Raw genomic sequence first — 19,643 nt, 5'->3', positions numbered from 1 at the left:
ATTAAGTGCACTTAAGTGGCCCTTTATTTCATTAATATTATCTGCAAGCACAGTTTTTTTAAATATACTATTAAGATTTGACGTACGATACAAGCGCATGTTCAATATAACTAAGCGCACCTGTTTTTCACTAGGGTAGGAGCACCTTTGACCAACAATACAGTGACTAGTACCCTTAAATTGTAGCGTAAGGAAGCGTTGAAAGAACCAGATGATTCACAGTCATAGTTTGAGTATTTTTCAGGCAGTCATGGGGTGCCTGCCAACACTCAGACCTCTGTATCATTTATTCTCTCTTACTTGATAGGCTTCTCAATGGTGCAGTATGTGGTAAAGGCTTGAAGCTGTTGCTGAACACCCGATAGCGAGTTTGCAAACTTCTGGTTGCTAATGATGCTCATGGTTCTCTCAATCCACTCTAACAGGTCGGACGCTAAAGCCTCATAGCGGCGAATGATCTTATCAGCTTCTATAGCATTGTCCAGCACCTAGAAAGAGAAAAAAGAGAGGGAAAATATGCATCTGATAACATTTAAATGAGGTTTAGCTCTATCAAACATGCACAAAAACACCTCCTACCTTTCCAATTCTCTTCCCTTCTACAATAAGTGCCTTCATTTTGGAGAAATAATGATAGTAGGAAACTACATAAGTGATGATGGACTTCTCATCTGGATTTTCTGTGTTTACATCTGGGTGGGAGAAAATGGTTATTGTTTTGAGTGATCATTCAGCTATTTAGCTGAATCAGTATAACTAAAAATATCAAATCTGGGCCCCAACTAGTGCATTTAAAGGTTCACATTGTGTTGAGTGTATATAGTGAGAGTAAAATGCTGTTCGTTACCCTCAGGGTCTAGTAGTTTGGTGAGTCCGAGACTCTGTTCAGCTATGTTAAAGGCTTGCTGGAGGTTGTGTGTTGCATTGGATCTGGTCAACTTGTGGAATTCAATTAAATCAGGCCTGTGAAACACACAAGCAGAAATCAGCTTGCATAACAGCTTCTATCAATGACGTGAATGGAAGGAAGCCTAGTCAGTATGATGTGTGTCTGTCTGACCGCTGACCTGTGCCTGTGAATAAGAGCGTTGAAAGCCAGGCCGTCCCTCCAGCAGGTGGTGAAGTTGTGAATGTTGACCTCAGGATACCTGGGGCAAAACATACGAAACACCACAGCATCATGAAAGATGTACAGGAAGATCATGTGTATTTCTATAAAGGCCTAAAAGAAAACATACACTACCAAACACTATCAACATTTTGGAATAATTACGCTGTTTTTGAAATGTTTCTGAAAGAAGTCTCTTATGCTCACCATGGCTGGATTTATTTGATCAAAAACAGTAATATTGTGATTTTTTTTATTTTTAAGTTTTCTATTTGAGTATATTTTAAATGTAATTTATTCCTATGATGACAAAGCTGATTTTCAGCATCCTTACTGAAGTCTTCAGTGTCACATGAACCATTCTAATATGCTGATTTGCTGCTCAAGAAACATTTATTATTGCTATCATGATTGTTGAAAAGAGTTGTAATATTTTTGTGGAAACTGGGATACACTACCCATCAATAGTCCGGGATAAATAAGATAAAAAAAGAAGCAACAATGCATTAAATTGATCAAAAGTGACAGTTTATAATATTACAGAATTATAGAAATTTGCAGTTCTTTTAAACTTTCTATTCATCAAAAAATCCAGAAAAAAGTATTTCCACAAAAATATTAAACAGCAAAAAATATTTTCCATACTCATAATAATAATTAATCAGCATATTCGAATGATTTTTGAAGGATCATGCGACACTGATGGCTGCTGAAAATTCAGCTTTACCATCACAGGAATAAATTACATTTTAAAATATATTCAAACAGAAACATATTATAATAATATTTTAAAATATTATTGATTTTCTGTATTTTGATCAAATAAATGAACCCTTGGTGAACATAAGACTTCTTTTAAAAACATTGGACTACCTTAATTATTCGAAATTATTATTTTGACTAGTAGTGTATATATATATATACACATATATACAAAATGATTGTCTTTGGGTTGGTTATGGGTAGTTGTGGGATAGATATATAGATGTTACCCTGCTGTTTTCATCTGACACCACAGAAGAAGGGCGTCTTTAGCGGAGCGTGTCTCTCTGTTGTCCTCCGTCTCAATCTTAATCACCTGGATCTGTTAGGAATGAGAAACAACAGTAAAAAGTTAATGCAATCTGAAATTCACAGTCATTAAATGATTGTGAGCTTTTTAAGAGATTAATCACAGGCTTTGCTTTCCTTGCTGGTATCAAGAAGCCAAGAAATGTCATATTCATATTGCAATGAAACAACTGAAAGCACACCAGGAGAACCATGGATTATTCCAATCTTTAAAAAAGAGCTACATCGTGGCTGTTATTTTTGAATGGAAAACAGTAAATTATATGCTTTTTTTTTTTTATTATTATTATTTTAGGTAATTTAGTTTAGATTTGATAGATAGACTAGATAGATAGATTAGATTTACAAAATTTCATTTTGCAATTAATTTCACTCTCACTCTGAATGTGTGTTGTGCACGAGTATGAACCTTTTGCACTCTGGATGTTTATAGTCTCACTGCTTCATTATTGTGTGCCTACATTCAGCAATGTGGCTAATATATAGATTTTATTCAACACAATTTAAAAAAGAAAAATTGCTCTGTCTTTGAAAAAATAAATAAGTAAATGAATAAATAAATACAATAAAAAATGTCTGAAAAGCTTACAAGGGTTAAAGGGACAGTTCACCCAAAAATGAAGATTGGTAACCAAACAATTGACGGTAGCCAATGACTTCCACAATATTTTTTATGCCATACTATGGAAGTCAATGGCTATTATCAACTGTTTGGTTACTAACATACTTCTTCTTTTGTGCTCAACAGAAGAAACTCATACAGGTTTGGAACAGGTTTGGTGATTAAATGACAGAATTGTCATTTTTGGGTGAATTATTCCTTTAAACTAGATTTTTCTATTTTCTAAAGAAAACTGTTTGTTGGTTTTTGAATAGCTGCTAGGTGGTTACTTACTGGCCCAAGTAAGTAACCCCCCCCCCCCCCCCCTTTTGCAGCCCAAACTGGATCAATTTGCTTCAGCTTTCTAAAAAATTGTGGTGATATTTACAATTTTGTTGCTTTGCAATAAAAGCCCACAAATAATCATTAGTGACCGTATGCTTATCTATAAATATTTTTGGTGAACAGTTACTGAAATCAACTGTAGTCCTTGGAATTAGAAGTTTGTCCAAATCCCAAACCCTAAGAATGAGCAATAATAAAGTCCTAGCAAGCAGCAATAACTAGTCATACACTGGTTTTGCTTAAAACACTGGGTAATGGCATCTATAGACACAGTGTATTATCATTACAGTTTTTAACGTGATTGCATTAGCCTATCTGTGGTTTACTAAATGACCTGTTCTGTCTTTTTTTTGCCAGCTTTTTTGACAATAATGGCTGTATGTTGAGTTATTTTCAGAGGACAGTAAATCTTTACTGTTATACAAGTTGTACATTGACTAATCTAAAATATATCCAAGTTTCATTTCTATAGTATTGTCCCTTAAGAAGATATACTAAAATGGTTGCCGAAATGTGAGGGGTGTACTCACTTTTGTGAGATACTGTATACACCAAATTGATCATTTTTGACATGATACATAATAACGAATGGCACAAGGACACACTCCTCATGCCTTATAGTGTGGCATATGAGAACCAAACACACACACACACACACACACACAAACATCTCCAACACATTTGTGTAAGCACATTACAATAACAACAGCGTCCCAAGATCATTCGTCATATTGAATTTCTCGCATCATGCAGTCAATACATGATCGATATCTACAACCTCAAAGAACAGCACTGCAAAAATCTGTATTTTAGTCTTGTTTTCTAGTAAACAATCCTTAAAACAAGATACATTTGCTTGAGAAGTGACATTAAGTTAGATAGGAAGACTCTTCCTCACAGAATATATCTTGAATTATGTAATATTTTTCTTATCCAGTTGAATCAGACTGCTTTTATTGCTTTAAGCACAGATTATGCTTAAAACAAGAGTATCAAAATTCTACGAAGGAAAGAAAGGAAATGTAAACACAGATATATAATGAACAATACATAACAAGAGAAAGCTACTATGAAACCTTTATCAAACTATACAGTTATGATATATAGTTCTACATCTGTAACGTTTCTGGCCCACACGATTCTGAAGTTTGCATGTTTGTTTTGCCTTACTGCTTTCCCATCTGCCCTCTTCCTAATTCCTCCCTCTCTCTCTCTCTCTCTCTCTCTCTCTCTCTGTTCGACTGCTGCAGTGTTAGGCCTTACCTGCTGACTGGGCAGAGTGAACTCCAACAGAGATGGGGAGGGTAGAAAGGAGATAAAAAGGGGAGCGGAGAGATATTCCGGCATACAAGGAGACAGGATATAAAGAGGAATATGGAGGAGAGAGAGGGGAAGAGGAAGAATCACGAGAGGACGAGAGGTGAGCGTGAACGACAGCCCCACCCTGTGATCTCTACGGCACGCTCGTGGATCGAGTGACACTCCACCTCTCTCCGTCCCTGCGTCCACAATCACCACAGCATCAGTTTACTGGGCTGCAGTCAGACGGCATTCTGGGTAACCTGCCACTGCTTTACTGACGGAGCCAAGAGATGACAGGCAATACAAACCATGAGCTGCTCTGCGCTTTGTAGTTACATGAACAGAGCGCTTTAAAATATTCAGAGTGAGAAAATAAGACCCTGGTTTCCCTCGTGAAAATGGAGTACACTTTAGCATACTTCTAAAAAGCACTCATCTCCATCCCACTCGACACATTCCATTGGATTTTAAAATGTAGGTTAGAATAAACAAACAAAAAAAGACCTACATTTAGCTTTTAATGAAATTAAAATATCACGCTTTCGTTGTCTTCATGGTTTCTTTAATAGCCATATTTGCATTTTCAGCCCTTATGTAAAAGTAGTACACTTTAGCACACTTTAAAAAGACCAGATATATAGATAGATATATAATATATAGATATAAAAATATATATGCATATTAAATATATTTTAAAAAATATACTTAAGTGTGAACTGAATTTAATGTTTTTGGACACTTAAGTGCATGTTATTTACAATGAAATGAAAATGTGTTATAGTTTACATGTATATTACATGCAGTTAGTTGACCTTTAAACTGCTTATGAGTGCTTTTTTGACCCACTTAAAGGAACACTCCACTTTTTTTGGAAATAGGCTCATTTTCCAAGTCCCGAAGAGTTAAACAGTTGAGTTTTACCGTTTTCGAATCCATTCAGCCGATGTCCGGGTCTGGCGGTAGCACTTTTAAAGGAACGCAATGATATTACGCAGCACTTGAAAGTAGTCCCCAGCTAGGTAACTAGTTATGATATAACTGGGGACTACTTTCAAGCGCTGCATAATATCATTGCGCCTGCCGGAATGAGAGTATAGTTCCTAGCCATATCGGCCTAGAAAATCGCAACTTTTCATTTTCCGTCAGTCTTAGTACACGATGGAACTACAGAGGAGTCAAGTTTTAAATAGGAAAAATATAGAAACACTTTGGTCATTTTTGAGTGAGATGCTAATGGTCTAATCAGATTCAATGATGCTACGCTGGAGCTAAAAGTGCTACCGCCAGACCCGGAGATCGGCTGAATGGATTCAAAAACGGTAAAACTCAAATGTTTAACTCTTGGGGAGTTGGAAAATGATTTATTTACAAAAAAAGTGGAGTGTTCCTTTAAGGAGGACTTAATTACATCTTTATATGTAATTTCATAATTACGTCTATTGTCTTGAAATATGGTTAAAGTGTACTGCGGAATGTACAATAATTTATGATCAACTAAAATATACTTTATAGTCATTTTAATTGAATTTGTGCCATGTATTTAAATATATTTATAATTATATTTGTAATGATGAAGTCATTTAAAATATATAGATTTAGTAAATAATTAGTTAATTTAGAACATATATTAATACAGTACATACAAAATATATATTTGATAACTGTTTTAATCTTACTTTATTGTTTTAATATTACTTTATTGATTTATTATTTTATGCTGAGTAGAGCTTTGGGTTTAAGAAAAGTTCAATATAAATAATATGCATTATTGTTATTAATAATAATAATAATAATATAAATATTATATTATATATACAGTATTATATTATTATTATACATGTCATATCAAATAACACTACACTTACAATTATAATCAAGTGCTTTATATGTACTTTAGTAGGTTAGTAAAAAACATAAATAAGTGTACTTCTTTAAAACATTACAAAAGATTATTAAAAGATAATGATTTCAAATGTACTTTTAAAAAAGTGTACTTAAGTGTGTTATGAATCATAGTCATGAAAGTGTTCTCTCTTTAAGTGCACTTAAGTGGCCTTTATTTCATTAATATTACATTATCTGCAAGTACAGTTTTCAAAATATATATTTTTAACAATTGACGTAGACATTCGATACAAGTAAGGACACTCTTTTTCACAGGATAATCCTTGGTTGAAGACAGATGAAAACTTGGCAGAGTAAATGAATAGTTCAACCAAAAATGAAAATTCTGTTTATAAAATTAATTAACGAAATGCCGTTTCAAACCACAAAAAGAGAGCTTTAGCACACTTCCCAAGCTGTTCTTCTTCACACAATGACAGAATACGGACAAAGGGCTGCAGAAATCACCATAAAAGTAGTCATTTTGACGTGTGCACAACAGAAATAAAGCAGGAGCTTGTGAGCAACTTACAGAAATTAAAAATGAGAAATTGGTCACTCTATGGTCTTGTGGACTTCACAGTCATATACTGCTGCCATTGTAAGTAGACATGAAGTAAGCCATTTAGGACAACTGTATTTTGCTAACTCCACTGCTATCAGTACTGTATACCTACAGATTGTAATGTAGGTATTGACAATCGGCCATAGAGACACACAGGCACCACACAGACAGTGATCACACACTCAGCAGGGACCATAAAGGGCAGACGGGGATCAAACACCCCCACAGGGTCCAAACATGGCCACCTCTTTACAGATCAGACTGCATCAGATCACATTAAATCCATTGCTAGTCAATGACAGCATAGAGATCAGAGATCAGTACACAGAGCGTTCTCTTAAAGTCAGATGAGGCCCTCAAAACGTCCCCAGGCAGAAATCCAAGAAACTCTCACCTGGAAGCGGAGGATGATGGTCCAGATGAGGCCGAGAGTGAGGCGGTGGTTCCCATCAACTATATCATGAGAACCAACATTTTCTAGATGAACCCTCTGTTCTTTGAGGAACTGAAGAGCCTTATCCACATTCTCCAAACAGTGAATCCTCATCCTGCCTCTAGTGGGCCGAGGCTTAAAACAAGAACATATCAAACACGCAAGCATGAAACTTCCTGTATTCATCCCTTGAAAGACAATTAATAAAGTATAGCATGTAGGCTGAATCAGGGTTATTATCATTAATTGAAAACTGAACCTATTATACATTTGAAAGAAGCTGAAATAAAATACAATATAAATATTTGGTGAAAAACTAAATAAACAAAAACAAGATATTTTCCCATGAAAACTAAATTGAAGCAGTAAAATTACTTACTAGAAATAAAAACTAAAACATGAATAAATTAAATCTGAATAATATACAAAAAAAACTAGTAAAGGCACATCCCAAAATTACTATAATTAAAATAAACACTCAAGAAAAACATGATTTTTATTTTATTTTATAGTATCTACACAATGCTGAGCATTTTTAGGACGCTGCTATGTGTTGCTAGGTTTCTGGATGGTTTTTACTGGTCAAATCACCAGCAGGTAAAAATATTAGGTCAATTCCTATCTTCATTGAGTCAAATCGTCAAATCAAAGGTATCATTCACTTGAGTTGGGCTCAAAACAAATGGAACAGCAAAGTACTTATGATACTAGCAAGCAACACTAATAATCAGTGATGCACCAAAATTCTAGCAACCAAAAATATTTAACCAATAATATTTAAAAAATTTGTTAAATACTAAATACTAGTTCAGCTAAAATAGTTTTGGAAGGCAAAAATCATGGACCAAAATTGTACTTTGTAATGCAGTGTAAGTCGCTTTGGAAAAAAGCATCTGCCAAATGCATAAATGTAAAACCTTTGGGTGGAAAAAGTTGTTCAGCTGGTGTTTTCAGAGGAAACGGAGAACTCACCAGCAGCTCTCCTGACAGCACCTCCAGGAGTCTGATGAGCATGTATCCGTCTCTTAGGTCATTATACAGGTCAGAGATACGGCAGGACACACGGGCCAAGTGAGAGTTCACCCACTTAGTAAAGGTTTTCTTCTGGACTGCGTCCCTCTCATCTGGTAGAGCGAGAGAGACAAACAACAATGTAAAGGATACACAATATCGGTACCATATCGGTTATCAGATATATTATTTATTTACCCATCAATATTATATATTTCATAGTATATGCTAATTTCTCCTGCTTTTACATTTAGATTATCTTTGTCATGGTATGTTTAATGTTCATCTTTAAAAAAACACCAGTTTAATAATGCTGTTAAATGTAATCTTTAGCAAATCTCAGAATTAATGTTTATTTTGCATACTGTACAATATAATGTTGATTTGCCTACATCCATTGAACAATTGTTTTTAATTTTTATTGTTTTATTTTTGACAAAGTGTTGCAGAATTTGTATTTGAACCATTTATTATTACCATCCATAACAAGAATATGGGTGTAGAAGAATCTTGTATCCTTATTACTGTATATACACTACCGTTCAAGTTTGGGGTCGGTTTTCTAACATTTTTGAAGGAAGTCTCTTATGATCACAAAGGATGCATTCACACCGTAAAAACAGTAATATTTTGAAATATTTTTGCAAGTGTTTTCTATTTTAATATATTTTAAAATGTAATTTATTCCTGTGATGCAAAGCTGAATTTTCAGCATCACTATCCCAGTCTTTTGTGTCACATGATCCTTTTTTTTATTATCAATGTTTAGCTGATTAATATTTTTGTGGAAACCAAGATGTATTCTTTCAGGATTTTTTGATTAATAGAAAGAACAACATTTGTAAAATAAATGTCTTAAGTGTCATTTTTGAGCAATTTAGTGCATCGTTGCTAAATAAAAACATTAATTTCTTTAAGAAAAAAAACTAAAACTACTGGCCCCAAACTTCTTAAAGTTAGTGTATACATATGCTCAAAATATAGCCACACACAACCACAGATCTAGCAGATCCTCTACTCACCTGCTAGTGCTTTGATGCGAGAGCACTCAAATAGTTGGGCACTGGTGGTCTCTGTTTCCCAGAATCCTGTGCTTGCAGGCCTGTTGTTGTTGTTGAGCTGTCTCTGGGCCTCAGCATTGTCCAGGTCTGTTGAGGCATTGGCCATCGCGCCTGCTTCCTCAACCAGCCCTGCATACAGTGCAGTAAAAGTCAGTTTCCACAGTACCACCCAAACACATACAAACACAAACCTAATAGAATCCAAATCACTATTCATAAAAGGCACACAAACACAGACTTACACACAGATATAGATTTCAGATACAATTTACAGTAGATACAGACAAGGACACAAGGCACTCACAGAAAAATGAATAGGTCAAATGGCAACTCAACATGGCCAAATGCATTTTTGACATTTGGTCTTTTTGTTTGCTGTCAGATTTATAGCTGATTTGACATAATGTTGCTGAAATGTAAATGTGGCCTGCAGTTTCAGTCTTTTCTTATTGAAGTAGAAAGAAGCTGTTCTAGAATGACTAGGAAGTAGCTGCCAAGGGGGTGTTATCAAGATCAGTGGTTCTCAAACCTGTCCTGGGGACCCCCAGCCACCACATATTTTGTATGTCTCTCTCATAGGCCACACCCAGTTCAAGTCTTGCAGATTCTACTAATGAGCTGATGAGTTGAATCAGGTGTGATAAATGAGGGACACATACAAAATATTCTGTGGTTGGGGTCCCAAGGACAGGTTTGAGAACCACTGATCAAGATGGCCACCAGGTGAACTAACTTGCCTTAAAGGGACAGTTCACCTAAAAATGAAAATTCTGTCACCATTTAAATTTGAGAGATTTTTGTTTTCAAGCCTTGTTCCACCAAGTCTTGGATGCTTCAAAAAGTTAATAAAGAGATCATAAAGCTGATCCATGTGAATCGAGCTGTGCAATCAATGTGAATAATATGTGAATAAAAGGCTAAATTAAATCTATTCATCATATAAAACAATTATGTCCCTTCACAAAGATTGGATTTTACCACTCAATTCATGTGGATTCATTTTACTGTCCCTTTAAAGTGACGTTGCCCACATAAAGCTACACAGAGTACAAGTACACACAGGGTTTCTCTCTGATATGCTTGATTGTCACATCTAGTGCAATTTACAATCACACAAAAATATCTAATGTCTAGTAGTAACCAATTTAATATGAGGAAAAATGTTCCTTTGTGTTTATTTTAGCCACTTCAAGTAGTATTGCAGTGGTGTACAATGACTGATGGGTATGCATTTTCACTTTCTGTGAAGATATACTGAACACTTGCCTTTAAGTGTCTTTGAGACGGAGCCTAGATGCTGTCTATAACTAAGATGGCTTAATACCCTGTGAAGTCTACTTTGCAAGGCACTGTGGAGTGACTGGAACACAGCCATGGCCCCTGACATGTAAACTAATGTAAGGCCTATATGTGCAGTGCAAGCTAGCTAAACAGGTGTTTTGCGTCACAGTCATTAGCATATTATGTTATCTAAAGTAGCTCAGAAACGCTGAATTGGCTATATTCAGCATCCAGGACCAGAACGATTTGTTTTATGAGTAAGATATTTCTGTGAAACCAAAACAAAAAACTGTCCCATTTCCCCTGAAACTGATGTACAGTAGCTTCATGAGAGGGTGACGTCAAGTGACCTTTTTACAGGAATACAGAACAACTGGGTCAATTCACTAACCAATGCAAGAGAGAGCACCAACTCTTTTTTTTCTTCAGCGTCTTGAGAAGTGTATTTAGTATGAATGAATTTCTAATAGATTTAGGGCTAATCCTTCACCCCATCCCCCTTCCAGAAGCCTTTCCACTGTCTGCTAGTGAACGACCAGACCGTGGTGTGTGCTGTGTGTCATATGTGCTGTTTCACGAATTTCCACCCATACAGTCACTGTTCTCATGGTTATAAACAAACACAGAGAGTCTTTGACAGGTGTGATCTGCTCTTTCTCCTCACACATTCATTGAGATTTCAGTCATTATTGTAGTGAGAGTATGCAGCACCCAAATGCAGAGCGTTCCCCTCCCCCAGTACTCATAAACCCAAAATCTCAATACCACCATCCCCCCATAATAACACACACACCATGGTTTTGGACATCCTGACAAATATTCCAAATGGCACATCGAGACAGAAAGAGATACGCTGAATTAGGTTTTGTATGACAGATTTATGCCATTCATTCTTATTTCAAATACATATTTGCATTAAATGCATCTTCATATTTCACATGTACATATATATATGTGTGTGTGTATTAAAAAAATGTATATTTAGTTGGTATTTTAAATGGCATGTCAAGAGATATGCTAAATTTGTTTTGTGCAACATATTTATGTCATTCTTATTCTTAATTAGAATATATATTTGCATTATATACATTTTCATATTTCCCTTGTACATTCATAATTTTATATATTTTTGCATTTATGAAGCGCCAAACATGAAACCTTAATAAATAAAATCGGAATATTTAAATTTTAAATATATGGAAGTAAATCAAAATCAGAATATATAGTTCTAAGTCTGAATATATGGAATTATATCAGAATATATAATTATAAATCAGAATATAAAGATAAAAATCTGAATATATAAATGTAAATCATGAATATGTAGAAATAAATCTGAATATATAAATGCCAAATGTGAATATTATAATTCTGAATATATAAATATAAATTGCAATATGTAGATATATTCAGGCTTACAACTATATATTGTGATTTACATTTATACATTTCAATTTATAAATATATATTTTGATTTAATTCGATATATATCTAGTCAGGCTTACAACTACATATGCTGATTTACATTTATATATTTCGATTCATAAAAAATATATTCTGATTTACTTCTATATATTCACCATTTACATATTCAGATATTATATAATTATTTCCTGTTTGGTGCTTCATATGCATTATACTGTACATATTTGCATATATTTAAATGTGTGTGTATATTCATATATGCACGCATGTAGCTGCACACACAAACACACACATATGTACTTTTTTTAAATCCTCAAGATGTTTAAACAGACTTGGCTCAAGAAAGTGTTTCAGATGTTTCACAGTTGGCCTATTTTCTCAGATTCTTCACAAATCATGAGATTTAATGGGGAGGTACAGTATGTGGGCCATGTATTTTATGCAAAAAGGAATTCATGTCTTTAAGGCACACTGACATCTTCCGTTTTGTCACAGAGTAAAATTCACAATCACAATCCACTAGGTCCATTCTTTTGTAATTTCATTTGATTTATCAATGTATTAATAACACAAAATAGACTGTAGAGAGCCTGCAAAATCATTTTTAAAACAAACTGAAATGAAAATTATCATAAAATACTCTGTATCAAAAAGCAAACAGCAAAAGGGGGCACTGGGATATATCACTATCCCAAAAGAGACAGAACAAGTTAGATACCGAAGATAGGAATGGATGAGAGACACATAAGTTTTCTTATGACATTAAACAAGTTCTTTGTCAATTAGATTAAGCACTGCAGTCCCACCACTGGAAAGTCAATTAGTCTAGAATCGATGTGACCACAATTTAAGTTTTCAACAAATGAGTTTAGGATTTAAAAAAAAAAAAAAAAAATCTATAAGCCAACATTTGTAATTCATTTCAGAGTGGGATTTGTATCTTGCCAAACGGATCCCAACCGCATAATATTAAAATGCAAACCTGACCTAGAAATATTACTCCCACTTTTGGGAAAATACACCCACAAAGTCTATATGAGCTGTTCAACACAAGCTCATAAGTGTGATCTCTGGTGAGAAATCAGGGAGCTTCTAATTCGTCTTAGTTGGTGTTCCACAATCTCCTCCTTTATTTGCAGCCTCATTTGATTAAGTGTGGGATTGCGGAGAATCAAGAATATCAGAGAGAAACCCTGTCTGTAACATACAACATGTGCAGCAATCCCCGCATATTATGGCACAAGAGTAGTTCCAGCAGTCCATAAACACCAATTTCCAACATAATGTTGTCATATGTTGACATATTTCCTACTGAAACAGGAAGTTGGGGTAGGGCTTATCAAAAAAACTTTTTTTTAAATAGCTAATAGTCTTTACGTCACATCATTTCAATAGGACATATTAACGGGCTCAATCTTTTTAGCCAGTAGCCTTTAGTTTATATCAAAACCTATTTCACAGATTTTTCCATGGATGAAAGCAATGAACACATTTTTAAAATACAAAAATCCAGCCATTTCCTTCACAATCATTTAATGGCTGAGAGAGGAAATGATATTAATGATAAATGATATTAATAATAAATGACAGAACCGAAGACACTCTGACAATTGTGATTTTCTGTTCACTATTGCCAATTACTAATTGTTTTTCATTTTACAGAAGAAAAAGACTGTATTTAAATGTTTATTTCTGATAGATACTTGTGAACTTTTAACTTTTTTAAATCTCAAAGCTAACATACATAGAATAAAAGACAAACACTTAGTGCTGGGCAATGATTAATTGTGATTAATCACATCCAAAATAAAAGTTTTTGTTTTATATAATATATATGTGTACTGTGTATATTTATTATGTATATATAAAGACTCACACATACAGTATATATTTAGAAAATATTTACATGTATATATTTATTTTAATAATAATAAATATATTTAATATAGAAATATAACATATTTTTCTTAAATATATACATGCATGTGTGTGTATTTATATATATAGTACATAATAAATATACACAGTACACACACATATATTATGTAGAGTAGAGAAAAAAATATTTGATCCCCTGCTGATTTTGTACGTTTGCCCACTGACAAAGAAATGATCAGTCTATAATTTTAATGGTAGGTTTATTTGAACAGTGAGAGACAGAATAACAACAAAAAGTCCAGAAAAACACATTTCAAAAAAGTTATAAATTGATTTGCATTTTAATGGGTGAAATAAGTATTTGACCCCTTCGCAAAACATGACTTAGTACTTGGTGGCAAAACTCTTGTTGGCAATCACAGAGGTCAGAGGTTTCTTGTAGTTGGCCACCAGGTTTGCACACGTCTCAGGAGGGATTTTGTCCCACTCCTCTTTGCAGATCCTCTCCAAGTCATTAAGGTTTTGAGGCTGACATTTGGCAACTTGAACCTTCAGCTCCGTCTACAGATTTTCTATGGGATTAAGGTCTGGAGACTGGCTAGACCACTCCAGGACCTTAATGTGCTTCTTCTTGAGCCACTCCTTTGTTGCCTTGGCCGTGTGTTTTGGGTCATTGTCATGCTAGAATACCCATCCACGACACATTTTCAATGCCCTGACTGGCTTCAATGCCCTGGTCCTGACAGTACATGGCCCCGTCTATCGTCCCTTTGATGCGGTGCAGTTGTCCTGTCCCCTTAGCAGAAAAACACCCCCAAAGCATAATGTTTCCACCTCCATGTTTGACAGTGGGGATGGTGTTCTAGGCATTCCTCCTCCTCCAAACACGGCAAGTTGAGTTGATGCCAAAGAGCTGGATTTTGGTCTCATCTGACCACAACACTTTCACCCAGTTCTCCTCTGAATCATTGGCAAACTTCAGATGGGCTGTACATGTGCTTTCTTGAGCAGGGGGACCTTGAGGGCGCTGCAGGATTTCAGTCCTTCACGGCGTAGTGTGTTACCAATTGTTTTCAATTCGTATCATTGAGATCATTGACAAGATCCTCCCGTGTAGTTCTGGGCTGATTCCTCACCGTTCTTATGATCATTGAAACTCCACGAGGTGAGATGGAGCCCCAGACCGAGGGAGATTGACAGTTATTTTGTGTTTCGAATAATCGCATCAACTATTGTCACCTTTTCTCCAAGCTGCTTGGCGATGGTCTTGTAGCCCATTCCAGCCTTGTGTAGCTCTACAATCTTGTCCCTGACATCCTTGGACAGCTCTTTGGTCTTGGCCATGGTGGAGAGTTTGGAATCTGATTGATTGCTTCTGTGGACAGGTGTCTTTTATACAGGTAACAAACTGAGATTAGGAGCAGTCCCTTTAAGAGAGTGCTCCTAATCTCAGCTCCTTACCTGTATTAAAGACACCTGGGAGCCAGAAATCTTGCTGATTGATAGGGGATCAAATACTTCTTTCACTCATTAAAATGCAAATCAATTTATAACTTTTTTGAAATGTGTTTTTCTGGATTTTTTTGTTGTTATTCTGTCTCACACTGTTCAAATAAACCTACCATTAAAATTATAGCCTGATCATTTCTTTGTCAGTGGGCAAACGTACAAAATCAGCAGGGCATCAAATAATTTTTTTCCTCACTGTACACAAAAACTTTTATTTTTGGATGCGATTAACCGTTGACCAGCACTACATAAGATCTTTATTATTCAATATTTTTTGTTGTGAAAAAAGAAATACACTCTATCATACTTTTAAAAAGAGTATTTTTTTACAGGATTAATGGAATATACTCATAGGTCCAAACTGAATGTAATGTTTACGGACAGGAATGTTGTTACAGTTAAATTAATATGTATTACAGTTTAAATTACTAAATGCAATTAGTTGAAATTAAGTACATCTTTAAATGTAATTTCATAATTACGTCTATTTATGGTGAACTAAAATTTGAATGTCATGTATTTAAATATATTTTTAATTACACATTATAATGAAGTAGCAATTTAGTACATTTAAAATATATGAACTTGTAATGTAATAATAAATAACACTACAGTTAAAATTATAATGAAGTAGCCTACTTCACGTGTATGTTAGCCAACACATCAGAAATACTTCTTTAAAAAATGACAAAAGATTATTATATCATAATATATAATAAAATACTTAAAAGTAAAACTTATAATTTGTCATTATTACAAAGTGCACTTTGTAAAAGTGTACTTAAGTGTACACTTAAAGTGCACTTTCAACACAATTCAGCGCACTTCTTTTTCACAAGGGTTCACATATTAAAAATACACAAACAACAACAGGAAATCCACACACGCAAATTTAGCTAGTAAGAAACCAAATTTGCAATGTATCTCTTACACAACCTGTGTATCGGATGACATTGGGAGTCAGTATAATGTACCACTTCTCTGATACCAGTAGTAACGGTTTGACCTCGTGTCAGGCTCTCTTGTACCAGGCCTGTCGGGGCTTTATTCCTGCCCAGCACCTGGTGTCCTCGGACATGACAGGCGTCTGACTGCAGGATCTGACTGACATGTGTTTCTCCCTGACAAACAAACACAGCTGTGAGAGGAGCACAAGACTTCAGGCGTTCACACGTTCACAATTAACTGCACTCCTCACAAGCCGTCTCAAGAATCAGACACGACCGCACCACACACACACACACACACACACACACACAGCAGCTGCGTTTGATTCAGGTAATTTATCTTCTGAGGTTTAAGGTAAAATCAGTAGTTCTGGTTGATGGACTGTGGATTTTAGCAAGCAAATGTGTCGAAAAGGCCTGTTTTTTGAAGCCTTATTCTACTGCTGTTCCTTGTAGAGTATTGCTCATCATTATATGGCTTTGGCTGTGCTCTGGACCTTCCTCACTGAGATCAATCTCAGCCTCTCTTACAGAGCAGACAAACGTAAACTCTGCTCAGCCTTTCACCTCCTTAGAGATACACAGTTTTACCAAGAAATGATGTAGGGACAATGATGTAATCAAAAGGACACTTCAACAGCTGACCGCGATTCACACACTGAAGTGTCATTTATTTCAAAGTGCTTTTTATATTGGTCTAATGAAAAATCATGGTTTTGTTCAGTTTGTCCATAGAAGCAAATATCTTTTTCAACATGAAAAAATTTAAGATTATTATGTTTAAAGTTAAAGTTTAAAATATATTATTAATTTTTACTTTGTATAAATTTTTTTGTCTTATGGGAAATAAATATTTTTGATTAATATTAAATCAAAATTTAAAGTTTGAATGAAACTATAAATAGGATTTGTGAAAAACTAATAAATTTGGCTGAAACAAATTAAAATTTTTTTTTTTTTTTACTTGGTCCAAAATATAATTATTTCAGTGCATAGGCAATTTTCACAGAATTGGAACACATCAAGTTCTGGACATGTCTCACTGCTTGTTCATGTATTTATTAAATATTTGAGCTAATTTAATTATGTTTTCAGCTATTCAGCATTAAGAGTGCAGTTTTTCAGCTCATTTGAACACATTTTGTTACCATACCACGAAATCCATTTCTCAGAATTCCACAGATGTTTGGCCCAGAAAATACAATAAGATTTGATCTGGGCCAGCTTATATTAATTAGTTAGCTCTTTTTAATTTATGAAAGCAGCAGGTACCGTCCACCCTGTCTCCTCACGGTCAAGAAATAAGCATTAGGATAAATCTGCTTTAATTTCATAATGACATGATGTACCTAAATCAGTTTCCATCTTCTCAAGACAATGTGAGACCGAGGGACAGACGGGCTGGATGTGGATAATCTGACAGAAGATATCAATGTATAAAAACAGCGGTTGCCCTTAAAGGACATTCTACATTTAAACTCAAATAGGTCAGATATAGACCAGGAGCTGGAGCTTCTTCTCAGACTGTATAGGTTGCTTTCAGGGGAATAAAAAAAGTGATCCAGTCCTCAAAGAGTCGAGGAGGACCTGAGGGAGATCATGCCATGCTGCATTAACATGAAGGCCGTCAGTCCCCGGGCTGAGGACTTCTCTCTCTCTCTCTCTCTCTCTCTCTCTCTATGCTTGCTGCCACCTTCCTTCATTTCTTGATTGAATTAAGTATATATAGACATAATGATGAATTTATTCCATCTGCTTGGGGATCAATAACATCAATAGAACTGGACTACACATTAAACATATGCACTTATAAACAGAGCTGTGCATATTGGGTTTCAGAAACCCAATATGATTTGATTTTTATTTCACCAATTTATTTTAAAAGACAACCAACTGATAGGTGTAATAGTGAACGTCAACACTATGGACTATGATACTGGTTTAAATATTTGTTATGAAATCTATTGCTAATAAAGCAAGCATTCAAATACCTCTTCACTGTAAAAGACTGAAAAGAGAGATTATTAATTATTATTACAAAAAACTCTCAAAAAACATGCATTTGCATCAAATTAACTGTATGCAGAAGTATCAAAACAAGTGCATGTTGCAAATTAAAAAAAGTTGCTCTGTAAGTTGTGCATCCAGAAATATATACCACATATACATCTATTAGAAATTCACAGACTGCACCAACATACTGTATGCAGCAGTGTTTGCAAATAAAATGACATGTATTTGGTTTCATACATAATTGAGTGTCTTTACACAGTCCAGTTAGACGGCTCAAAGTATATTTTAAAAAGTGCAAGTACAATTTCATATTATGTAAAATAAATATGATTTAATATAACAAGCATAAATACATTTTTTTAATATTTAAAATGGTTCTTTTTACATTTTATTTAAAATTGTTTTTTAATTAAACGATTAATTTTAAGTTTATACTATATTTTAATTATATTTAGAATTTCATTATTTTTTCATAATCATAAAGTATCAATGTCATAACATTATTTTTGCTATTATAACTCCTGTGTAAATGCATTTATTCCATCTGCTTTATGTGCAGAATTTAACAGTATGTATAAACAAAAAATGTTGTGCCATATATGCTGCTTTAGGTGTAGCTTCTGTGCCTCCTTTGCAGTCTAAATACTATATACAGTAAAGCTGTGCATGGATATCAGGACACAATACAACAGGAGCAATGCAGACACCAACATATATAACCTACTGATTGCATTTAACCTTACTATGACTCATATGTCCTGCCTCTTGTTTCAACTGATCAAGATCTGAAAATTAGACACCTCACATGAGACTATTCTTTTAATGCTGCAAAACAGGTCATGGATGGCAGTTTCACGTTTTACACAAAAAGTCCACTGCTGCTGCTGATTTCTGACACATGACTGGATCTGTGGGTGCAGCCAGAATGCATGGATGATGTATTTCTTCAATGCCTTTACCGCATTGTTGACCACTATTCCCATCACCGTTTACACCCCAGCGCTGTTTATTCTCGCCGGTTTACATATCTACTATTCATGCCATTGCCACCTATTAAATGTTTTCTTCCATTCAGGCCTGTCACTTTACATTGGCACTTATTGGGCTTACAGGCAACTTTCCTCAATGTGGTCCAATGGGCAGTGTGTTGGAAAATGCAGCAGCATGCGGATAGAAATACCAGACCTGGCTTTCTTAAACACAAAACAA

The 19,643-nt window shown here is 34.8% G+C and overlaps 1 protein-coding gene across 1 annotated transcript in view; it reads right to left on the bottom strand.

Moving 5' to 3' along the window:
* Positions 1-9,487, bottom strand: part of LOC306888078 (spectrin beta chain, non-erythrocytic 4-like) — a gene marked incomplete at its 5' end in the record, with an annotated part of 69,495 nt that extends 60,008 nt beyond the window's left edge. The window contains 8 exons of the mRNA XM_079446207.1: positions 301-488; positions 580-692; positions 848-963; positions 1,068-1,148; positions 2,101-2,192; positions 7,271-7,444; positions 8,282-8,433; positions 9,343-9,487. Coding sequence (XP_079302333.1) covers positions 301-488; positions 580-692; positions 848-963; positions 1,068-1,148; positions 2,101-2,192; positions 7,271-7,444; positions 8,282-8,433; positions 9,343-9,487 — 1,061 coding nt within the window. The remainder of the gene's footprint in view (positions 1-300; positions 489-579; positions 693-847; positions 964-1,067; positions 1,149-2,100; positions 2,193-7,270; positions 7,445-8,281; positions 8,434-9,342) is intronic.
* Between the last annotated feature and the right edge of the window lie 10,156 nt (positions 9,488-19,643).

This window comes from Barbus barbus (genome assembly GCF_936440315.1).
Source record: "Barbus barbus genome assembly, chromosome: 22".
NCBI lineage: Eukaryota > Metazoa > Chordata > Actinopteri > Cypriniformes > Cyprinidae > Barbus > Barbus barbus.
Note: the sequence above shows the minus strand (reverse complement) of the source record. Positions and strands in the feature narration are given on the sequence as shown.